We start from the raw sequence: 25134 nt of genomic DNA on the forward strand, positions 1-25134 counted from the left end.
TCCAATACCCTAACCTCTAGGCCACTCCTCCACTGTTGCTACTATTTGAGATTCTACATGGAATGTTGCTATTCCACTAGCAACATTCCATGTAGAATCTCCAATAGTATCTATTTTATTTTTGTTACATTTGTACCCTGCGCGTTCCCACTCATGGCAGGCTCAAGATCACAAGGAGCAACAGTGGGATTTCAACTGGCCACCTCTGGATTGCAAGACCGGTGCTTTAACCACTAGGCCACTCCTCCAGGGCAGGGCAATTTACACACAGGTGACAATTTCCCTGTCCCTGGAGGGCTTGCAGTCTAACTTTGTACCAGAGGCATGAAGGGTTGAGTGACTTGCCCAAGACCACAAGGAGTGTCGGTGGGATTTGAACCTTACAGATCCCAGCCTGCTGTTCTAACCACTAGACTACGCCACCGTTCTTTGTAGACTCCCCAGTTTATTGAGGCCTAATTTTGGTTAGGCTTTAAGGTGTTCCCAGCTTGTCCTATTTTTGATAAAAGGGGGCCATTTTTTTCTAGAGTCTCTTTCCCCACACCTAGTCTTCTGAGCAGTCTGTGTGGTGCTCTACAGGGCTGCCAGATCTTCCTATTCCCCTGTCACTCCTCCCCTCTTTCCCCCAGGCCTCGACCTCCCTTCCTTAAGAAACTATTGAAAAGGAACTTATATAAACTGCTTTTGTAAGAGAGATGCAAGAAGTGCATTCAAATTTTCATTATCATAGTGGTGTGATGTAACCGTGTAGTGTAACTATAACTCTGAGCCTCTATCAAGGCAGTGGCGTGGCGAGGCATGGTACAGCTTTAGTGATGTCCAAAGGTGCAAAGGTGGCACAGCAAATTTCTGTCATTTTCTGAGTGTTTTTTTCTTTCAGTTTTAGCACGTGCTAAAATGATGTATCTCCTCAGAGGGCCTGATGTACTAACTCATGCAAGGAGGTTTGATTGAAAGGAGACGATGAGGCAGAAGCTGTCTACACCCAAGGAGGTCTAATTGCTCCCCCATGTGCAGCCGCCATCTTGATACACTCAAAATATATTTCTTTGTATGGTGGTGGCAAGCTCTGCTTACTGGCTTCAGGCCAGATAATGGGCTAAGCACGCTCCCGCCTTCTCCTGTCAATGAAACTTTCTTTGAACTCATGGGACTTCTCAGGGGTCAGCAGCCTCTTTACAGGAATTTTATACTGATATAAATTAATGCTGTCGTAAACCTTTGTGTGAAAATTAGCAATGGGCAGCCAGCAAAAGAAAGTTCCACGGCACTGAGGTCCATTATCCCTAAAAAGATTTGTATTGCAGCAGCTCATTACTTATGAATTTAATTAAATGCATGCATAGTTTCTTACAGGCATATGTTGACTACAGAGAAGAGGGAGACAATTCATGATAAAACATGCAAATTCTGTAACTTGGGCATTTTTGTGTATCGTTTTGCCTGTTGCCATCTTGTGTGGAAAAATATCACACTTTAGTACATCAGGCCCTGTTAAAGCATAAAAACAAACAAACATTATGCTGGATTTTCTTTCTGTTTCTTTTCAAAACAAATTAACACTGAAATGACAGCAACCCCCGTAGTGTCCTGTGCTGTTGGTGAGCTATAAAGCAAACTTGAAATGTAGGTTCATTAAGATCAGTCCATGGCCTTCAAGTCACAGTTTGCAAGGCTCAAAGCTACCTGTCTTCTGGCTTCACTTTAATTTCAGGGGGGAGGGGGGGATATAACTCCAGCCGGGCATTCACCTGGTTATTCAAAGCATAGAAGTCCTGGTGGCTGGGGTTGAAGGGATGGCTGTAGGTAAAAGGCATGGTTGGGATACGGCGGTATCGCTCTTTCGTCCTTTTCAATATACATTCCCTACACCTCTTGCCAATCAGGTAGACCATTTCACATACGTTCAGGAGAACACAGATGGCCGCGGTCACAACCATGAAGATGGTAAAGATGGTCTTCTCGGTTGGGCGGGAGATAAAACAGTCAACAATGTTAGGGCAAGGATTGATGCTGCATTTCACCACACTGGGAAGGGAATAGTTTTTGTAGAGGTTGTGAAAAATGTACAAGAAGACAACGTCCACCGCGGTCTTGAAGACCAGGCTGAGCAGGTAGGTCCACCAGAGGCCTCCTCTCTTCTTGCTGGTGTCCGGGTAGAGTTGACTGTAATTTTCTCCTAGCTTTTCCTTGAGCTTCCTCTCTCTGTCTTCCCGGTAGGCCACATGCATGATAACCAGGAGAGAGGGGCAGGTGACAAGGATGAGCTGCAAAGCCCAAAGTCTGATATGGGACACTGGGAAGAAGAAGTCATAACAGACATTGGTGCAGCCTGGCTGCCTGGTGTTACAGTCAAATTCTCCTTGCTCATCCCCCCAGACCCGCTCAGCTGCCACCACATAAACCAGCAAGCGGAAGATGAAGACTATGGACAGCCATAAACGACCAAATGCTGTTGAGAACTTGTTGACCCCACTCACAAGCCCTTGGAAGAGTCCCCAGTTCATGGTGTCCCTTGTCCTTGAAGTCGCCCTGGCAGAGGAACATTAAAGTCATGGTTAGGGTTAGTCTATTTCCTCAGCCCTGACTACCTCTCCCAAAAGTCACAGCCTGTCCTGGTAGGTCACAACTCCAACCCACCTCGGACTGAAAGTGTTTTTTCTCTATTTCTTTCTACAAGTGGCACGATCAGGTTTATACACTGCTATGAAATGTGCTGAACATCCCTATATATACAGTGGGGGAAATAAGTATTTGATCCCTTGCTGATTTTGTAAGTTTGCCCACTGACAAAGACATGAGCAGCCCATAATTGAAGGGTAGGTTATTGGTAACAGTGAGAGATAGCACATCACAAATTAAATCCGGAAAATCACATTGTGGAAAGTATATGAATTTATTTGCATTCTGCAGAGGGAAATAAGTATTTAATCCCTCTGGCAAACAAGACCTAATACTTGGTGGCAAAACCCTTGTTGGCAAGCACAGCGGTCAGACGTCTTCTGTAGTTGATGATGAGGTTTGCACACATGTCAGGAGGAATTTTGGTCCACTCCTCTTTGCAGATCATCTCTAAATCATTAAGAGTTCTGGGCTGTCGCTTGGCAACTCGCAGCTTCAGCTCCCTCCATAAGTTTTCAATGGGATTAAGGTCTGGTGACTGGCTAGGCCACTCCATGACCCTAATGTGCTTCTTCCTGAGCCACTCCTTTGTTGCCTTGGCTGTATGTTTTGGGTCATTGTCGTGCTGGAAGACCCAGCCACGACCCATTTTTAAGGCCCTGGCGGAGGGAAGGAGGTTGTCACTCAGAATTGTACGGTACATGGCCCCATCCATTCTCCCATTGATGCGGTGAAGTAGTCCTGTGCCCTTAGCAGAGAAACACCCCCAAAACATAACATTTCCACCTCCATGCTTGACAGTGGGGACGGTGTTCTTTGGGTCATAGGCAGCATTTCTCTTCCTCCAAACACGGCGAGTTGAGTTCATGCCAAAGAGCTCAATTTTTGTCTCATCTGACCACAGCACCTTCTCCCAATCACTCTCGGCATCATCCAGGTGTTCACTGGCAAACTTCAGACGGGCCGTCACATGTGCCTTCCGGAGCAGGGGGACCTTGCGGGCACTGCAGGATTGCAATCCGTTATGTCGTAATGTGTTACCAATGGTTTTCGTGGTGACAGTGGTCCCAGCTGCCTTGAGATCATTGACAAGTTCCCCCCTTGTAGTTGTAGGCTGATTTCTAACCTTCCTCATGATCAAGGATACCCCACGAGGTGAGATTTTGCGTGGAGCCCCAGATCTTTGTCGATTGACAGTCATTTTGTACTTCTTCCATTTTCTTACTATGGCACCAACAGTTGTCTCCTTCTCGCCCAGCGTCTTACTGATGGTTTTGTAGCCCATTCCAGCCTTGTGCAGGTGTATGATCTTGTCCCTGACATCCTTAGACAGCTCCTTGCTCTTGGCCATTTTGTAGAGGTTAGAGTCTGACTGATTCACTGAGTCTGTGGACAGGTGTCTTTCATACAGGTGACCATTGCCGACAGCTGTCTGTCATGCAGGTAACGAGTTGATTTGGAGCATCTACCTGGTCTGTAGGGGCCAGATCTCTTACTGGTTGGTGGGGGATCAAATACTTATTTCCCTCTGCAGAATGCAAATAAATTCATATACTTTCCACAATGTGATTTTCCGGATTTAATTTGTGATGTGCTATCTCTCACTGTTACCAATAACCTACCCTTCAATTATGGGCTGCTCATGTCTTTGTCAGTGGGCAAACTTACAAAATCAGCAAGGGATCAAATACTTATTTCCCCCACTGTAAAAGGCACCACCAATATTCTAAATGAAGCCTCCAGCCCGAAGTGTGAAGGGAGGGAGATATCCGGTTTCCCATGAATGTCTGCCCCGCCCTCGCTCTCTCTGTAACACAAACAGTGAAGGAAAACACAGCAAAGCACGAAATCAAATCGCTCTCTCTGTAACAGTGAAGGACTCAGAGGGGGGAGGGGAGAGAGGGCAGAAGCCCTCACTATCTCTGTAACACAAACACAGCACAGCAGGAAACTTAACACTGAAGGACTCCACTCTGAGGGGGGGAGGGGACAGAGAGCACAGGGGAAGGGAGAGAGGGCAGAGGGCAGGGACCAGTGTTGCCAGGTGGGCGGTTTTACCACCCAATTGGGTGGTTTTCCGCGACCCGCCGCAGGAAATTTTTGCCCGCGGCGGGTTGCGGTTTTTTGGGCTTCTTTTGGGTCTTTTGGGCGGTTTTTAAAGCGGTTTTTTCGGCCGCGGGGGCGGGGTTAGTGACATTTTGGGCAGGGTTAGTGATGTTCTGGGCGGGGCCGATGATGGCGGGGGTGATGACGCGGGGGTGGGGGTGTCAGGGGCAGGGTTTGACTTTGGGCGGGTTTTGGGCTGGATTTGGGTTCGTTTGGGTGGGAAAAAATTTTTCCACCTGGCAACCACACGCTCCCACATGCACACAGAAGAAAACCTTGCTAGCCCCCGTTTCATTTGCATCAGAAACGGGGCTTTTTTTTAAATAATCTGAATAAGGTTGGAATTTGTATGTAGAAGAAAGAAGTAACCTTATCGTAGGCTGCAGTACTTAAAATACTTTTCACATACGCATTTTTGGATGTAATTTAGGATAATGTAATTCGATTCTAACTAAGGTTAAATTTGGAAAGCAGCATGTAAAATAGCTAATGAGCTCCTGACAGGATTGCCACAGATAACAGAGAAATAATGAAGTGACATCTATTAATTTCCACGTGTTACAAAGGTCCGAAAGTGAAAAAGTAAGTCTTGGGGTTTTTTTTTTTTTTAGCTCGTTTCCCTGATACTTTTCTGCCCCTGGAAAATCCTTTGCAGGCGTCAAGTGGAAGGAATTTCCGTGTAAATTGTTCCTACCCGGGCTCTTGCGCACATGAAAGTAAAAACCTGGCCCTTTCTGTGGCTTTCGGAATTTTTGCTCGGAGACAAATGTATGGCCGGAGCCCTGTCTTGGTTAGTGAGGTTGGGAAAGATGCCCGGACACATTTTTTTCCCTTTCTGAGTGGGAAGCAGACTGGCACCGAGGCTGGATCTGAGCTGGGTGGGCAGACTGGGATGCAACTGGGAAACCACAAGAGCGGTGGAGTTGCCGGAGAACGAACAACTCCCAGGGAACTGGATGTACGGCTATAAACTGACACGGAAAAAGCGTGCAAGAGCTAGACAAAGTCAAATAAAACAGTTCAAAAAAGCTTTAAACATAATCTCGGCCTGGCCAGGGTTTGGTAAACTCCTTATGCCGTTAAAATAGATTTTATTGGTACGTCCAGTTCCTTGAGAGGGGGACTTTTCCACCTCCTTGGCTTTTGTGCGTCTGCTTTGTGTTGCTTTCTTCTGTCTATGCCACACGCAGGTGGCAGAGCCTGGGCACAGCCTTTCCAGAATCTAATGGTGGCCACACACCCCCCTCCTGGTCCTTCTTACCTGGGCTTCTGGGTTCCCCCTCCTCACTGGGCTTCCTGGAGTCTGTCCTCAGATTCAAGTCACCTGCAGATGTGTTCCCTCCCTCTCTGTGCCGTGGTAACACCTATAGCCCAAAGCAAGGTGTGCCTGGCCCTACCTGCAAAACTTAAACTGTGTTTCAAGAAAAGAAAAGGAAAAAAACAAACAAACAAACAAACAAACCCTGTTGCAGTGAGCTGGGAATGGAAAATCCAGGCTCTCTGTTTGTGAAAACTGACCGAAATATTAGGTTTCCTTTCCTGGAGAAAAGGCTTTTCTTTTGACAAGAGTTCAAATAAAACCACCACAGATCCTGATCTTGAAAGGACAGTTTTATTACAAAATGGCTGTATGAGATATGTACATGATATAATATAATGCTATACACAGAGAGGGTTTTGTTTTGGAGGGGGAGGGGGAACTGGCAGGCCGGGTAGCTGGTTGCCGAGGGACGCAGTACCCCCTGCCGAGGCCCTCCTGCAACCTTTCCTGGTTAACTTTACAAGCAGGGCTTTGTTATCTGGAGCTGCGCCTTTGGGGGGGGTGGGGGGGGGGGGAGTCATTTACAATTCACACATTTTTAAAATTTCCTTTTCTGGATTTTATGCATAAAATCAGATCACAGGTTGTGCACGTCTGTTTTATCCTCAATTACTTATTACAACCTTTATTTCAGCTTCTCTCCAAGGAACTTTTTCCCCTCTTTTTCTTTAGAACAGTAATACCGGGAGCCACCCTGAATCCCTACTCGTCTTAATTGATTTCTTTTTGCCATTTCTGCAAGAGAGGAGCTGAGAGATGGTGATTACTCTGCTCCTTTCTGAACGGTGGGCGTTTCTGCTGCTCTGTTTCAGCTTTAGAGCCAGCCTGCAGCCTTCCGAAATCTGGAGGAAAATCATCAGACACTCTGGACAGCAGCCCCCAGACTTAAATTGCCCGGGACAGATTAGGTCTCTCCTAATCCTAATTACTCATTTTAATCTCATCTGCTGTGGTTTTAAACCCCGTGGGAGGTGAAGAAGGACTGATCACTTTTCTGCTGTAAAAGCTCTTTAAATTTCTGCAGACCACTTTCACATCATTCCTCAGTGTTGTGCCCCTTCCCGGGTTGATTAAAACCAGTTCGTTCATATGTTAGATTATCCAGATCTCTGCTCATTCCCCCTCCCCCTGTTCATTTCCACTGTCCTTCTTGAACTGTGGGGCCCCCAAAACAGACACACACTTTGGAAGTGGGAAGCGGAGGCTCCTAATTCCATTAGAATTAAAGTACACAGAGATCTTCCCTTATGCTATTCATGTGGGGATGTATCCTGCCAGCCCCCCACCCCCACCCCACTGCTGTGCCCTTCTATGGCAGCCCCCTTAACACGTTCCTCAGCATTTAGCAAGAATTTGGGTTGGCTGAAAATGTTCCCAGCCCAGGCAGGGTCTGTATAGACTCACACACAAACAAATCTCTTAAGCCAGTATTCACAAATCTTTCTGCTGCCATGATCCCATTTCACATAGCAGCGGAAACATGTGAGCCCCTAATGGCCCAGGATAATGATGTCCCACGAAGTTGCCCACACAGGTCAGGACCCCAAATGCAGGTAGCCTGATAGCTCTGCCTTGTAAGGATCCTATCGCCTCTCTGCATTCTGTATCCAGCCAACAAATCAATTTAACAAGTAGAAGAGAGATTAAGGTAAAAATTCAACCATTCGGGTGCTTTATATTTCTGATGGCAGCTCTAACTTTTTATCATATTTCTGCCCCACGCCGGAAGGCTGGTACTGCAGGTCTGAAATGTCTTTAGCAGGTTTGGCAGGATAGTGTGCTTGGACTGGACAAACTTCATCACCCAGAATCTTGGCCCTCAGTCTTGTCTCACGCTGGCCACATGGCGTTTTGTTGCCCATCAGTCTGTGCATAGCATTTCTTCTCCTGATGCATGTTTGCATACGATGGCTCTGAGCCCTTTTCCTCCAGGTGGTCAGCTGTAATCTATAGCTTCAGAGGGCAAGTGAGGAACTGTATATCAGTCTCCAGGAAGGCATCTTGACCATTCAGTGACAGTTTTGCCAGCTCTCAGTAAAACTAGTCCCAGATCCATTTTCTGTTCAAAGGCAAAGTTTCAGTTTTGTCCTCTACAGTCAGTAATTGTAATAACAGGTGGACTACAATTGTTACTGTTGAACACGGTTCTGCCTGATCTTGAGAAGTCTGAAGCCTCTTTATGACAAGACTCTGATCCAGATGTTGTCTGAATGCTGCGTAGCGCCACCCTCTTGGTTCTGTGGGTTGTTGCACATTCTCGGCACTTCTTCCCCACCAAATAGATCACTTCAACAAAGTTCAGCAGGATACACAGCGCTGAGGTGCTCAGCATGAAAATGGTGAAGAGGTTTTTCTCGGTAGGCTTGGAAATGAAACAGTGCACAACATTGGGACACGGGGTAATGCTGCATTTCACCAGCCTGGGAAGAGTATAATTTTCATACAGTCTATGGAAGATATAGAGGAACACAATATCTACAGCTGCCTTGACGAGGAGGCTGAGCAAGTAGGTCCACCAAAGGCCACCTCGCTTTTTCTCAGCGTCTAGGTAAAGTCTGCTGCAGTTCTCCCCCAGTTTTTCTCTGCGCTTTCGTTCTCGCTCTTCCCGGTAAGCCACATGCATGATGACCAGGAGAGAGGGGCAGGTGACCAGGATAAGTTGCAGAGCCCAAAGTCTGGCATGAGAAACCGGGAAGTAATGGTCATAGCAGACATTGGTGCAACCGGGCTGACGGGTGTCACAGTCAAAGTCCCGCTGTTCATCCCCCCAAACTTTCCCAACAGTCAGTAAGTAGACCAGGATACGGAAAATGAAGACCACCGAGAGCCAGAGACGGCCAAATGCAGTGGAATATTTGTTCACACCAGTCAGAAGAGCTTCATACACAGCCCAGTTCATGGTAGCTTTGTCTCGTCAACTATACCTAAAAACAGAGAAGGAAGAGGGACATTTTTTTTAATTGATTTGCAATGTATATACAATAAACAAAATCAAGAAAATAATTAAAATGAATGTAAACCCCCTGGTGATGGAGCAAGGTATAACAATGATGGTACCAAATATGTCACAGTGTTTCTCCAAAATGATTCAACGCCAACCAGGGAGTTTAACGATAAAAAGGTTATCAATAGAAATCAAACAAAATAAAACATGGAAAGAAAATATTTTTATTTTGTTTGATTTCTATTGATAACCTTAAGAGTGGACTAACACGGCTACCACACTCCTCTACTTAATGATAAAAAGAAAATATTTTTTTATTATTTGAATTATATCTAAATGCTAATGAAATTTTACCAACTTGCAAATTTAACATTTGTATTTCAATTACAGATTTGCAACACAAATCAATTTAGTCTCTAGAAACACTGAGAGCATTTTCAGATGGATATAAATATTAGCTACATAAACCATTTAAGCACATTCAATTTTACAAAACACTAGATTCTTTAACGTTTCTTTTCTCCTATCTTTCAGATTTCCGGAGACCTTCAAGGATCTCAACAGGTAAGTTTTTCCCTACTCTTTTTTTTTCCTTTTAGTTATCTCTCATTTATTGTTCACTTTTTTTAAATAGTTTCAGTCACTTAGCTGTTCTCTTTGTTTTCTCTCTGGCTCTCTTGACTTTTGATGCTGGAGATCATCACCTGAAAGAACTTTCTTCCAGTCTTTTCCTAGTAACATGCTCTCATCAATCCAGCTCCCTCCCAACAGCCAGCCTGAGCTGTTTGTCACTCTCCTGAGACTTCCATCAGCATGTGGAATACTCAGTGCATGCCCACAGACTACTCAGCTTCACTGCACTGCTCACTGCCTCTACACCAGATCTAGAAGGAGCCACGTAATCTTTTAAAATTTAACCCATAGGGTTACATTAACATTAAGGAAAAGGAAAACAGTCTTAATATTTAGTCCACATCTGACTGAATGGACAAACGTTAAACTACATTACTACCACCATTTATACAACCCCCAAACTAAAAATTATTAAACTTTACCAGCTTGAAGAACAGATTCGTCTTCTAGAAACAATTCAAATTGAGAAGTACATAAGTACATAAGTACATAAGTAATGCCATACTGGGAAAAGACCAAGGGTCCATCGAGCCCAGCATTCTGTCCACGACAGCGGCCAATCCAGGCCAAGGGCACCTGGCAAGCTTCCCAAACGTACAAACATTCTATATATGTTATTCCTGGAATTTGGATTTTTCCAAGTCCGTTTAGTAGCGGTTTATGGACTTGTCCTTTAGGAATCCGTCCAACCCCTTTTTAAACTCTGCTAAGCTAACCTCCTTCACCACTTTCTCCGGCAACGAATTCCAGAGTTTGATTACACTTTAGGTGAAGAAAACTTTTCTCCGATTTGTTTTAAATTTACTACACTGTAGTTTAATCGCATGCCCCCTAGTCCTAGTATTTTTGGAAAGCGTGAACAGACGCTTCACATCCACCTGTTCCACTCCACTCATTATTTTATATACCTCTATCATGTCTCCCCTCAGCCATCTCTTCTCCAAGCTGTATAGCCCTAGCCTCCTTAGTCTTTCTTCATAGGGAAGTCGTCCCATCCCCGCTATCATTTTAGTCGCCCTTCGCTGCACCTTTTCCAATTCTACTATATCTTTCTTGAGATGCGGCGACCAGAATTGAACACAGTACTCAAGGTGCGGTCGCACCATGGAGCGATACAACGGCATTATAACATCCTCACACCTGTTTTCCATACCTTTCCTAATAATACCCAACATTCTATTCGCTTTCTTAGCCGCAGCAGCACACTGAGCAGAAGGTTTCAGTGTGTTATCGACGACGACACCCAGATCCCTTTCTTGGTCCGTAACTCCTAACGTGGAACCTTGCATGACGTAGCTATAATTCGGGTTCTTTTTTCCCACATGCATCACCTTGCACTTGCTCACATTAAACATCATCTGCCATTTAGCCGCCCAGTCTCCCAGTCTCGTAAGGTCTTCTTGTAATTTTTCACAATCCTGTCGCGATTTAACGACAGGATCGAGGAAAACATATTTATTGGTGGAAGAAGGAATTTTAATTTGACGACATCCTGTTTTTAAATTAATCAATAGAATTAAAACAAAATAAAACATGGAAAAGAAAATAAGATGATACCTTTTTTTATTGGACATAACTTAATACATTTCTTGATTAGCTTTCGAAGGTTGCCCTTCTTCCTCAGATCGGAAATAAGCAAATGTTGGTAGATGACAGTATATATAAGTGAAACATCAAAGCATTTCAGTGACAGACTAACAGGATGAAACTATTTTTTAAATGAAAATGATTTATGAATTAGTAGTTATCATATGGAAACTTGAACTGATCCTGCGTCTGCTGCTGGTGGAAAACTCAGCTATGTGGATTAACCAGTAGAAACCTGTCATATGATGGGAGGAAACATTTGCCAAATTGAACACATTGTGTGACGGACGTGATTCATAACGTTAGTACTTCAAAATGGGCTAAGTGCACCGAAGGAATGAACCTCACTTTTCAGCCTTCTTAAGGCCCGTGTTTTCAAAGAGAGCTTCTTTCTAGGGGTGTAATAATTTGCAGGCAACATATCAAGGTGCTCTTGCAATTTTGTTTTTTAATCAGACTGGTGGCACCTACAAGAACTGGTACTTTTCTGCAAATGGGTTTGTTTTGCACATGCCATGACAGAAATGAACCTTCTTCCTTTCAAATTTACTGCTACTACTCACCATAAAACTTGCATTGTGCCAAAGAGAATTTCCTGAGATGTAAGGTGTCTAGGCAACCAATTCAAGTGTGCTTGGAAATTCTTTTTAATTAAACCTGTGGCATCCAGAATGATGGGAAACATTTTGGTCTTTTGTCTGCCATATTTTCCTGGTCTCTCTCTACATTTCTTGGTGTTTAAGGATCTTCTCTCTCTCCACCTGATTCACAGAATAATCACTTTGAACTGACACCTCTATAATCCATGCTGTGTGGCTGTTTATCTCCGTTACCGCAATTTCTCATTTTCTTGCATCAAGCTTTTCTGTAATGTCCCTGGTGATCATAAACTGGTTACCATCCTGCTTATTTTTGAAAGGAGAAAAATGCCCATGTTCGGGAGATGGACTTCCCCGTTTCCCATGGGCGGCCAAATCGGTATAATTGAAAGCCGATTTTGGTCGTCTTCAAATGCACTCCATCGCGGGAATGAATAAAGTTGACGGGGGCATGTCAGAGGCTTGGTGAAGGCGGGACTGGGGTGTGGTTATCGGCCGAGCAGAGATGGGCACGCTCGGCCGATAATGGAAAAAAGAAAGGCGTTTTTAGCGAGAAATTTAGGACACTTTTTTTTGGACCCTTTTTTCTCACAAACAGGTCTCAAAAAAGTGCCCTAAATGACCAAATGACCACCGGAGGGAATCGGGAATCACCTCCCCTGACTCCCCCAGTGGTCACTAACCCACTCCCACCAAAAAATCCCACTTGCAAAAACCTTATTTCCCAGCCTCTATGCAACCCTCAAATTCCGTACCCACCTCTATGACAGCAGAATGTGTTCGATCCTCTCATAGCCTTTCCCTGGGTCAGATGTGGCTCTCGGGTGCAGTACAGGGTCACATCAGCATTGCATTGTGGTGGGTGTAGGGTATTGGGCTCCGTGATTTCACTAGCTTGTGATACAGTCTCACGATGTTGGTAGTTGGTAGGCTCTTCTCCCATGGTGCTTTTCCCCCTGCCTACTGGGTCAGAGTGTGCCCTGTTTTGTTTCCGGTAGTGGCCATTTTTGTAAGCCAGTTTTAGATCCCTTTCGTGTGTTAGCCATGTTACAGAACTTAGTTCTTACCTTGAATGTTGCTGAAAGAGGGCATTGTACACCATTCTGCCAGCTCTGAGCTACTGCTAATCTTAGTACCAGGGAGACTCGTTGCCAGTGGGGCACAACCTCTGATCTGCAGTTAACTGTGAGTAAACGCGGTTATTCCAATAAAGGACGTTTTCAGCGAGATTAGTCTTACGATGTGAACTGCTGTGCCAAGGTTATATAGCAGCAACAAGTCCTGTCCCTGGAGCAGTTTTAGAGGGTAATGCAGTGCACTTCAGGCAGGCGGACCCAGGCCCATCCCCCCCTACCTGTACCACTTGTGGTGGTAAATGGGAGCCCTCTAACTCCCCCAAAACCCACTGTACCCACATGTAGGTGCCCCCCTTCACCATGAAGTGCTATGGTAATGGTGTTGAGTTGTGGGGAGTGGGTTTTGGGGGGGATTTGGGGGGTCTCAGCACCCAAGGTAAAGGAGCTATGCACCTGGGAGGTAATTTAATGTTTTGTCCTATTTTTTAAAAGTGCCCCCTAGGGTGCCCGGTTGGTGTCCTGGCATGTGAGGGGGACCAGTGCACTATGAATCCTGGCCCCTCCCATGACCCAAAGCCTTGGATTTGGTCATTTTTGAGCTGGGATGCTTCGGTTTCGATTATCGCTGAAAAACGAAAATGCCCAGCTCAAACAAATGCCCACATCTCAAAAACGCCCACGTCCAATGCATTTGCCTGGCACAAATCGTATGTTCGAAACTAAAGATAAATGTCCATCCTTTTCGAAAAAACGATTCGGCCAACCCCTTTACGGACCCGTTCTCGAAGATGGACGTTCTTACACATGGGCGTTTGCGTTCGATTATGCCCCTCCACGTAGACCAGGGGTTCTGGAGAACTCCCTTGCCAGGCAGAGATTTGCATACAATGGAGACAGTGTATGCAAATCGATCTCATGCATATTTATTTATTTGTAGCATTTGTATCCCACATTTTCCCACCAATTTGCAGGCTCAATGTGGCTTACATTTGCCGAAGTGGCGATTGCCATTTCCGGTAACAGAATTACATTCGGTATTGCATTAAGGTGCATACATACATGATAAGGAAGAGTACATTTTGGTGATAGATTCATTGTGGATATCCTGAAAACCTGACAGGCAAGGGGGTACTCTAGGACCGATTGGGAAATACTGGTATAGATCATTTAGGGTCTCTTTTACTAAGCTGCTCTAGTAAATGGACTCAGTCTTTCCCACATGCTAAGCCTGTCTAGTGCAGCTGTCAAAAGGACTTTTTTCTATTTGCTTCATTCATGGCCCATGTGCTAATGTTAGCATCAGTGTGCGGCCATTAAAAAAAATGGATGGCCGGAGCACTATTTAGGAAGTGCTCAGGGCTCCCATATTATTGATGTGATAACCAGTTAGCATGGCCATAATGTCAGCACGCTAGCCGGTTAACACATCCATACCCATTCTCTGCTCCTGACACGCTCCCTCGAAAAATACTAAAGAAAAAGAAATAGCAATGGGAAAACTAACACAGGATGCTTCAGGGTGTCCTGTGATGGATTTAGTAAAAGACCCCTTAGTGATTAGGGTTAAGAAGCACTGGTTGGCTATAGTCTGTGATCTCCTCTTGCCCTCATGGGCTTCTAACCCAGATGTCTGCTGATCTGCCCTTCATCCATCACTTCTTTGGCGTCTAACTCAGTGGCGTAGCCACAGGTGGGCCTGGGTGGGCCGGGGCCCACCCACTTAGGGCTCAGGCCCGCCCAACAGTAGCACACATTTAGCGGTAGCTGGTGGGAATCCCAAGCTCGGCCAGCTCAAGATTTCCCCCTGATGGTAACGAAAGCGCTACTCTCCACGATAACGGCACCTGCCCGTGCTCAGTTTTCAGTGCATGCCTGCTGCAGACTGCCAAGATGGAAAGAAGCGTTTTCTCACCAGCTGAGATATTTTTTGGGTGGTGGTTGGGGTGGGGGGGGGGAACAATTGGTGCCCACCTACTTCTTGCCTAGGCCCACCCAAAATCTGTTGTTTGGCTAGGCCCCTGGTCTAACCCTGAGGACTGTGCTAAATAACGGAGCAGTCAATCATTTATCGTTTACCGTTTTATCATTATCATTTTTATTAATTTGTCGGGGCAGTTTACATACCGTTGTACGGGTACTTGTAGCATGGATCTAACATTTTGGCGCAGCTTAGAACACTCGTTTGTACAGAGTTAGGAAGTTGTGGGAATTAGGACTCAATAGAAGTTTCTTAGTTCTCGAGTTCTCGATGAGTGCAAGAAGTGTTCGGCAGAGAGGACAATCTTTCTGATTTCCTGAAATGATGTCTTAGTGTATCACCGACTCAGTATCAGGTAAACTTATGTTCTGCTCTGCTGTGGCTTCTACCAGTCCCATATCAAAGAAGTCCCACTATCCCTGTTCCACTTTCTGATCCTCTTTCTTGTCATAAAATATAACAAGTGGCTCCAGAGACCCCCTTCCAGCTCATCACTGTGTTGTGTCATGGAATGATGACTCCAGGAGGGTGAAACAGAGTTGGAGCAAATTTCCTATACCATAGTAGCTGGTTACAATGAAACAGCACTGCAGCATCTTCAGAAGGTAGTGTAAATTCAGGGGACAGACCTCAAGAATGGCTCAGTATATAATATAGTCTGATAAAGGGGGGATATGGGCACATTTCATTATTGTGGCATTTCAAGAGCTTTTTTGAGTGGGCGGCATCTTTCCAGTGTCAACCATTGATTCCCCAGGAACTCTCCAAATGGCTTGAAAATGTTTATTTTTCCATTTAGTTTTTGGTATCATTCCATATTTTCCATCACTTTTCTTACAGCTATGCTGCAGCAAATCCCTTAGACCTGCCAGTAAAATGGGCAATTATACTAATTCAGCCCCTTTCAAAGCCTGAAATCTCTCTTTATAGTTTATTAGAATTTGCTTTACTACTAAGACTGACATTGTACAGTATACAGCGGTTTACAATACTATTTTACTCTGTCTAGAGTAAAATAGTAGATGACAGCAGGTAAAGACCAAAACGGTCCTTCAGGCTGCCCAGTAACTGCTACTCCGTGCGATTTACTTACCTGTGCCTTCTTAAGAAGTGCAAAAGTCATTCCAGACCTATTTGGAGCTGAAGCTTGGTTTCTGTCCCGTTGCCAGTTAGGGAACTTCAATCTACACTTTTTTAAAATTCCATCTTCGTTTTTATAGCCATCTTCTGTGGGAGGGCATTCGTCATCCTTTCCATGAAAAAAAAAAACATGTCTTGATGTTGCTTCTGAATCTACCTCCCTGCAGCTTCGTTTCATGTCCTCATAGGTCAGTGCTTCTCAAGCCTTCTCCTATCTGCAGGACACAAGAGAGATGTGAGTGGAAAAATTGCTCCCTGTCTTTTGTCTCTCCCTGCAGTGGCTGGAACCACCAGGGGGGCAGGGTGGGACCACCAGGGGGTGTGATGCACAAGGCGCTATGCTGGCTTAGGACACTCCTGCTTGAAGGCACACCTAGCCAGCTGGGTTTCCAGGATAACCACACTGAATATTAATGAGACAGATTTGCAAACAATAGATCTTCAATATATGAGCATTTATCTCATATTTTTTTTTGTTATATTTGTACCCTGCGCTTTCCCACTCATGGCAGGCTCAATGCAACTTACATGGGGCAATGGAGGGTTAAGTGACTTGCCCAGAGTCACAAGGAGCTGCCTGTGCCTGAAGTGGGAATCAAACTCAGTTCCTCAGGACCAAAGTCCACTCCCTAACCACTAGGCCACTCCTCCACTGTTGCTACTATTTGAGATTCTACATGGAATGTTGCTATTCCACTAGCAACATTCCATGTAGAAGTCGGCCCTTGCAGATCACCAATGTGGCCGCGCAGGCTTCTGCTTCTGTGAGTCTGACGTCCTGCACATACGTGCAGGACGTCAGACTCACAGAAACAGAAGCCTGCGCAGCCTTCTCCATGGAATGTTGCTAGTGGAATAGCAACATTCCATGTAGAATCTCCAATAGTATCTATTTTATTTTTGTTACATTTGTACCCTGCACTTTCCCACTCTTGACAGGCTCAATGCGGCTTACATGGAGCAATGGAGGGTTAAGTGACTTGCCCAGAGTCACAAGGAGCTGCCTGTGCCTGAAGTGGGGACTCAAACTCAGTTCCTCAGGACCAAAGTCCACCGCCCTAACCACTAGGCCACTCCTCCACTCTTTGTGATAATCCTGAAAAGCCAAATGTATTAATTTGCATGTCTTCACATTAAAAAAAAGCTTAACCACCAACTATTGAACAGGTGGGCAGTTTTTATACAAGGCATGCATCTTAAGAAACGTTTAGAGGGCTCCTTTCTTTTTCAAGCTGTTTTGGTTTGGAACAAAGTAGCAGACATTGTATTTGTAGTTTCGTAAACTTGGAAAAACTCATTTGTTCCAGAGATGTTTGGTGTATAAGTGAAGTTGACACTTGTTTGAGAATCTTCCTCAACCCCTACGCCAAGCCCCCTCCCTACCCATCTTCAAATCTCTGCTTAAAACTCACCTCTTCAATGCTGCTTTTGGCACCTAACCTTTCGAGAAATATAGTAAGCCCTATCAGATCGACTCTACACTTGTCTTTTAGATTGTACACTTGTCTCTAGATTTACACCTGTCTTTTAGATTGTACACCTGTCTTTTAGATTGTAAGCTCCTTGAGCAGGGACTGTCCTTCCATGTTAAATTGTACAGCGCTGCGTAACCCTAGTAGCGCTCTAGAAATGTTAATTAGTAGTAGTAGATTATGTTATTTATTTTGTATTGTAATTAATGTTGTGCTTTGGACTTGCTTAGGGATTTAGTGGTTTATAAATGCCCAAGAATAAAATAGAATAGATCATTTCTTACGTTGTCTGTTCTATATTGCAAAGCCTTTGTGTCACTGGCAAAAAGGCAAACTTTTCCTTCTCTTATTGCTTACAAAGATATCGAACGGAATCTGCCGCAGGACTGATCCCTGAGGCACTCCACTGCTCACCTTTCTCTCTTCAAGTGAATTACGTTTATTGCTGTCGGCCAATTTTCTAACCCAGTTCACCACCTTGGGACTCAATCCCTGATTGTTCAGTTTATTTATCAGTCTATGAGGAACAGTTTTGAAGGTTTTGCTAATGCAGGCAAACGCTAAATACTGTAACATCCTATTTTATATGTATGGTCATGTGGTACTTAAGCACATGCTAATGTCTGTTAGCGTGTACTAAGCTTTAGTAAAATACTGTGGTTGCTGTGTTAATCAACTTGGGCGGGGGGGGGGGGGGAGTTATAAACATGAATGACTCTTAAGACGTGTTATTTTACTGTTAACTCCAGTTATTATTATTTATTTATTTAGATCACACCTTTTTCAGTAGTAGCTCAAGGTGAGTTACATTCAGGTACTCTGGATATTTCTCTGTCCCAGGAGGGCTCACAATCTAAGTTTGTACCTGAGGCAATGGAGGGTTAGGTGACTTACCCAAGATCACAAGGAGCAGCAGGGGGATTTGAACCGACCACCTCTGGATTACAAGACCAGTGCTCTAACCACTAGACCACTCCTCTAGAATCTCAAATAGGGAAAGGGGAAATGGGACTTGATATACTGCCTTTCTGAGGTTTTTTGCAACTACATTCAAAGTGGTTTACATATATTCAGGTACTTATTTTGACCAGGGGCAATGGAGGGTTAAGTGACTTGCCCAGAGTCACAAGGAGCTGCAGTGGGAATTGAACTGGAATTGAACCCAGTTCCCCAGGATCAAAGTCCACTGCACTAACCACTAGGCTACTCCTCCACTAGCAACATTCTGTGTGAAGCCTGCCCCTGCAGATCACCAATGCGGCCGCACAGGCTTCTGTTTCTGTGAGTCTGACGTTCTGACCATATGTGCAGGATGTCAGACTCACAGAAACAGAAGCCTAAGCGCTGCATTGCTGATCTGCAAGGGGCAGGCTTCTAGAATAGCAACATTAACATTCCATGTAGAATCTCCAATATTTTATTTATTTAGCTTTTGCTCACACCTTTTTCACTAGTAGCTCAAGGTTAGTCACATTCAGGTACTCTGGATATTTCTCTGTCCCAGGAGGGCTCACAATCTAAGTTTGTACCTGAGGCAATGGAGGGTTACGTGACTTGCCCAAGATCACAAGGAGCAGCAGTGGGATTTGAACTGGCCACCTCTGGATGTCAAGACCTGGTGCTCTAACCACTAGGCCACGCCTCCACTCCACCCACTAGGGGGCCCTTTTACTAAGGTGCATAGGTGCCTATGTGCGTACAATGTGCGTCAAATTAGAATTACCACCCGGCTACTGTGTGCCCCGGGTGGAAATTCTAATTTTGATGTGCGTCCAAAATGCGTGGCAGAAAAGAATTTCTACTTTCTACTGCATGGTGCTAACATGGCGGTAATCGGCAGGATACACGTGCTGATGATTACCAACCGGTTAACGCGTAAGACCTTACCGCTAAGTCAATGGGTAAGCGGTAAGGTCTCAGGCCCAAAATGGATGTGTGCTGATTTTTATTTTGCCGCGTGTACATTTTTGGCAAAAAAGGGCCTTATTTTGCAGGCGCGCTGAAAAAATTGTCCTGCGCATGTCCAATACACGTGCCTACACCAGCACAGGCCATTTTTCAGTGCATCTTAGTAAAAGGGCCCCTACGTCTCATTGCATAAAATGGGACCTGTTATAAAATAGCACGTTAGTGGTAAAATAACACATAAGAACACAAGAATAGCTATACTGGGTCAGACCAATGGACCATCTAGCCCAGTATCCTGCTTCCAATAGTGGCCAATCCAGGTCACAAGTACCTGGCAGAAAAACAAAGAATAGCAACATTCCATGTAGAACCCCAAAGAGTAGCAAGATTCTAGAATTCTAAAGAATAACAAGATTCCATGCAGAATTTCAAAGTGTAGCAACATTCCATGTAGAACCCTAAAGAGTAGCAAGATTCCATTCAGAATCCCAAGTACATAAGTATTGCCATACTGGGAAAGACCAAAGGTCCATCTAGCCCAGTATCCTGCTTCCAACAGTGGCCAATCCAGGTCAGAAGTACCTGGCAGAAACCCAAATAATAGCAAGATCCATGCTACCAATCTCAGGGCAAGCAGTGGCTTCCTCCGTGTCCATCTCAATAACAGACTATGGACTTTTCCTCCAGGAACTTGCCAAACTTTTTTCTAAACCCAGACACACCAACCGCAGTCACCACACCAGAGCTTAACTATTCTTTGAGTGAAAAATTATTTACTCCAATTTGTTCTAAAAGTATTTCCGTGCAACTTCATTGAGTGTCCCCTAGTCTTTGTACTTTCCGAAAGAGTAAAATATTCACTTCCACTTGTTCTACACCACTCAGGATTTTGTAGACCTCAATCAAACCTACTCTCAGACATCTTCTCTCCAAGCTGAAGAGCCCTAACATCTCCAGCCTTTCCCCGCATGAGAAGAGTCCCTTCCCCTCTATCATTTTGGTCACTCTACTTTGAACCTTTTCCAATTCCGCTATATCTTTTTGGAGATATGGTGACTGGAACTAAATGCAATACCCAAGGTGAGGTTGCACCATGGAGCGATACAGAGGTATTATAGTATTCTCAGTCCTATTCACCATCCCTTTCCTAACAATTCCTAGTATCATGTTTGCTTCTTTGGCTGCCGCTGCACACTGGGCAGAAGATTTCAGTATATTGTCTACAACGACACCTGGATCTTTTTCTTAGGTGCTGACCCCCCCCAAGGTGGACACTAGCATCAGGTAACTATGATTCAGATTATTCTTCCCAATGCGCATCACTTTGCATTTGTCCAACAAAAAGAAACTAGTCCTCGCAAAAATATAACAATTGCCAAAAACAGCGAAGATGACACACAAAAATAAACAAATCAAAAAAATATATAGTAATAAAAAAATAATAATGATAAACCTTATGAAGAGGCAGAACCTCTAGAACAAGATTGCATGAACAGTCATTCAAAGGTTGCTATGTAAGTTTGCCAACATAAAACATAACCCGCTGTCTATATCGACTGAAGAAGCGAAATAAAGCGTCTCACGCTCTGTTCATCCAGTCTTTTTGCACTAGGTTCCGCTTGATAGAACTTTCTTCATATAAAATTGCAAATGACAAGAGAAAATACATATGGTGTAAAGACTCCTGACGCAGGCCAGTTGGGCCGAAACACAGCTGTGTCGAGTCATATCACCTTTCAATAAAATTTTGAGTTAAAAAAAAAAATTTTTTTGGTGTCGTCTTGTTTTGTTTTTTACTTTTCTCATCTTTTGTTATTTTTTATTTTTCATTTTTTGGTATTGAGGTTTTTTATTTTTTATTTTTGTTTATCATTATTATTATTTTATTATTATTATATGTTTTTTTGATTTGTTTATTTTTGTGTGTCAACTTCGCTGTTTTTGGCAATCACTTTGCATTTGTCCACATTGAATTTCATCTGCCTTTTGGTTCATCTGCAAATTTAATTATCTTACTTGTCATTCCGATTTCCAGATCATTTATAAATATGTCAAATAACACTGGTCCCAGTATTGATCGCTAATTGTCGTGCATGCAAGAAATGCTAGCACACCTTAGTAAACAGGGACTTAGGTCTTATTGCAGAAAATGGGGCCTTTGCTAAAATAATACAAGTTAGAGGTAAACTTACAGCAGCCCATTGATAACCTCCCCCCTTAATAAACAAAAGTAAAACAAAAAACAATATAAGATTGGACTAACAATACATTTTTTGACTAGACTTCTGAGGTCAAAAGCTTCTTCTGCAGGTTAGGGACAGACTTTGCTGAAATCCAAACAGATCAGATCCAGCACATTTCCCTGATCTAGTTCTCTGGTAACCCAGTCAAGAAACTGATCAGATTTATTTTAATATGGGAAATTTATATTCTGCCATTTTTTATTTTTACAATCAACCAAAGTGGAGAACAAAAATTAAACAATTTAAGTCAAACATTCTACAAACGCGGAAGTCATTCTCTTCCCTTTGTCACCTCTTCCTTTAATTTAAAGCCTGGGGTCATATTATTTGAATTTCTCACATGATTTTATTATTGGTGGATTACCTTGCTGTAATCTAATTTGATTAATCTGTCTGTATTGAGAAGGCAGGATAGAAGTTAGAAGGTAGAATAGAAGGTGATTTGAATGTATAACTCATAGAGGTAAACAAGAAATGTAAATAAATGAAATTATGGACAGCTGAGAAGTTCAGGTACTGAAAAGCTGTGAAAAATACAAACCAAGCCCTTGCTAGATATACCAGGGAAAGAGGAAAGGGTGGATGACTACTGCAGTGGTATGGCCACGGGGGGTGGGGGGGTGCTCAGGTCCCCTCTGCGTTCATGGCTGGTGGGGATGCCAAGCCTCGCCATCACAAAACAGCTCCTGTGCTGAATGAGCAGCAAGCACTTGCGTGCTTCAGCCACTAATGTCGGCTCTCCCACACATGCTCAGGTCTGTGGCCCACCCTGTGGCCACTGCCTATATAACTGCAATAGTGAGAACAGTAGTAGTATATGGCACGTTGAGTGTGAAAAAATGAACATGCAATGAGTGTGATGGAAGAAGATGCTACCCTTGATGACTGGGGTGAGATGAAGCTGGAGAACAGGGTGGTTGAGATCATTGAGTAGATGCAAGAAAGAATTAGAGGCATCACTGGATCCTCCGAGGCTTAGGACCCTGAAACGTGGGCTTTCTTTGCCGGACTGAACATACATTTGGCAGTATGTGTCTTGCCTCATTGAACACTGACCCCCTTGAAGGTGAAGGGATTGGCAAGCTGGCATTCGAGACATTAGTAAATATTGACATCCCTACACAAGAGAGCTGAAAATTACATTGGAAGGTGGGTACTGGGCATGCGAGTGGAGGGGAAAGTTCCAGAGGATGATCGGAAAAAGAAAGAAATGAAAATCTAGAAATTTCTAGGACTTTGTAATGTTATCACGTTTATCAGATTAACACTATTTTTAATAGGGCGAATCCCTTATTTATTTGTTAGGATTTATTTACCGCCTTTTTGAAGGAATTCACTCAAGGCGGTGTACAGTAAGAATAGATCAAACATGAGCAATAGGCAATTATAGCAGTAAAAATATTCAAATATCAATACAAAGTATGGCATAGTTACTACTTACAATGTCAACACGATACGTAATAGAACATTTTAATTGACAGTGAAGGGTATAAGCAAAGATGAAACATAGAGATAGGTAAGAGAGTAAGAGGAGTTAGAAAGTAATTATCATGGTTCTTCTAGGCGCCAGGTTTGATGCCAATTGGTGCATTGGGATGGACATACTGACTTGGTGCAGAAATGAGCTACAGGTGACCTAGAACCATTCTTCAGCCAGCTGAAGTTGGAACAGCTTGAGGGAGAGCAGGCTGAATCCCTACAGGGTGGACATTCCTATCCCCACCCAGTGCAGTGTAAGTATAGTGGTAGTTTGCTAAGATGGAGGCTGGACAATAAGTCAAAAGAAGCTCCAGCAAAGAGCAGAGTCCGTTCAAACAGAAGTAATACCATTTATTTTTTTAAGATATCAGTCAAACTGTGGATTTCTGAGCTGAATGTAGGTAGATAGGAGATGAGTTTTCCTTTTCAAAGCCAAAGGTATCGTATTTACTCCAAAACAGATTAACAAGAAAACTAAAGCAAAGAAGTGAGACATGTAACCTTCCTCTATCTCCCCCCCCCCCCCAAAAGAAAACAAGAGAGCTTTGGCTTAAGCTGAAGAGACCTGCAAACTATCGATATGTAGAGAATACTGACCATCCGGAAAGGAGAGATTAAACTCATGTAGCAGAGAGAAAGAACGGACTTGTGAGTTTCATTTCTTCTTTCACTGTCAGTTAAGGAATTTTGATGTATTAAGTTATGTCCAATAAAAAAAAGGTATCATCTTATTTTCTTTTCCATGTTTTATTTTGTTTGATTTCTATTGATAACCTTTAAGAGTGGACTAACACGGCTACCACACCTCTCTACTTATGTTGGGGAATGAAAGTGTCAGCTCTTGAAATTGTCTCCCAGCTCTGGGTAGGAGTGTGAGATCCAAAAAGTTATCTTATCTACCATGTAATTTAGACAGTTCTCTTCTTACCTGATTGTAGGTGGCCTTTACTGTGCGGAGACCAGGTCGAGTTTGCTACTGGAGGTTTTCCATTGTGATTTCCTGGATTAGGAAAGCCTTTTCTTCCAGATAAAAAGACATCCTGAGGATCTCATCCATCTCTGCAACATTCATGTATGGAGCCTGTCCCAGGCAAACAAGTTTCTGGGTGTGACCCGAGCAGCTTTAAGGTGGAAGGCTTACATCTGGCAACTCTTTCGCATCTTAATTGCTACCGTTTGGACAAGAGTCTACCTTACTTGATTTAGAGGTGCATGTTATTTTGGCCCTGTCAGTTTCCTTCTGGGCTCAGGCTCAGCTTGGGAATTTTTAGCCCTTTTCCCCCCCCATCTCTCATGACTTTAGTCTAATTCCAGCTGCAGTGCTTTACTGGGCTGTGCATCAGGGCTTCTTCTGGGACTCTGTTATAATAAACACTAAACCCAGCAAGGAGAGGAGCAAGAGATCCAGGCAATGTTCCATCTAAGCGGAGCACATGAGTGATTGCTCATACATTTTAGGAGCATTGCTCACAGATTTTGCATGGTTGCTCACAAAAATGTGTGTGGTTTTTTTTTTTTTGTGTGTGTGCGTTAAATACAGAAATGCATTGCTAATACTGGTGCTCAGAAATTGTTGGGTTTTAAAACTTGTTGCTCACACATACAAAAACATTTGCACACACCAGGCCACTCCTTAGAGGAAACATTGCCCAGGGGTAATCCATAGCAGACCTCTGTTCTACAGTGGACACAAGCTGACTTAGAGAAGAGAGATCCGGGTGTCTGTTTTCTTGTCCCAGCTGTACCTAGTTCAGATGTTTCTGGGAGGGGCTAAAGGAGCCAGAGATAGACAGAAGGGAAGGGGCTGGATATGAAAGTAGGAAGGGTAGATGGACAATGCAGGACGCACATTTTGGTGGGCTTCAGGCAACCAAATGCATGGGGCTCCTCATCATAATACAGATATATTTTAAACCTTGCACAAATTTGCATAATTCTGATTGCAGAAGAAAACCGGAGAAGGAAGAAGGAGGTAAGGCATTGAAGACTACGCAGAAGGGGTGGGAAAAGTTAGATCTCTGTGGGT

At 43.9% G+C, this 25134-nt stretch overlaps 2 protein-coding genes across 6 annotated transcripts; both read right to left on the minus strand.

The window, feature by feature from the left end:
• Positions 1–614: 614 nt before the first annotated feature.
• Positions 615–6525, minus strand: LOC115479875 (gap junction beta-4 protein-like). Of its 2 annotated transcripts, none has more exons than XM_030218170.1 (2): positions 6247–6525; positions 615–2532 (listed from the first exon to the last, which is right to left on the minus strand). In XM_030218170.1, exon 2 carries the CDS (start codon positions 2505–2507, stop codon positions 1683–1685), a length of 825 nt encoding a protein of 274 aa, XP_030074030.1. In that variant the 5' UTR covers positions 2508–2532; positions 6247–6525; the 3' UTR covers positions 615–1682. The 2 variants fall into 2 exon arrangements, with proteins under 2 accessions (XP_030074030.1, XP_030074029.1); XM_030218169.1 differs by lacking the exon at positions 6247–6525 and adding an exon at positions 5990–6215.
• A 30-nt stretch (positions 6526–6555) lies between these two features.
• LOC115479876 (gap junction beta-5 protein-like) lies at positions 6556–24470 on the minus strand. Of its 4 annotated transcripts, none has more exons than XM_030218172.1 (3): positions 24037–24470; positions 15960–16115; positions 6556–8973 (listed from the first exon to the last, which is right to left on the minus strand). In XM_030218172.1, the coding sequence occupies exon 3, from the start codon at positions 8946–8948 to the stop codon at positions 8127–8129; it is 822 nt and encodes a 273-aa protein (XP_030074032.1). In that variant the 5' UTR covers positions 8949–8973; positions 15960–16115; positions 24037–24470; the 3' UTR covers positions 6556–8126. The 4 variants fall into 4 exon arrangements, with proteins under 4 accessions (XP_030074032.1, XP_030074031.1, XP_030074034.1 ...); XM_030218171.1 differs by having other exon boundaries at positions 15960–16221; XM_030218174.1 differs by lacking the exon at positions 15960–16115.
• Between the last annotated feature and the right edge of the window lie 664 nt (positions 24471–25134).

The sequence above is a fragment of the Microcaecilia unicolor genome, chromosome 11 (genome assembly GCF_901765095.1).
Source record: "Microcaecilia unicolor chromosome 11, aMicUni1.1, whole genome shotgun sequence".
NCBI classification, from domain to species: Eukaryota; Metazoa; Chordata; class Amphibia; order Gymnophiona; family Siphonopidae; genus Microcaecilia; species Microcaecilia unicolor.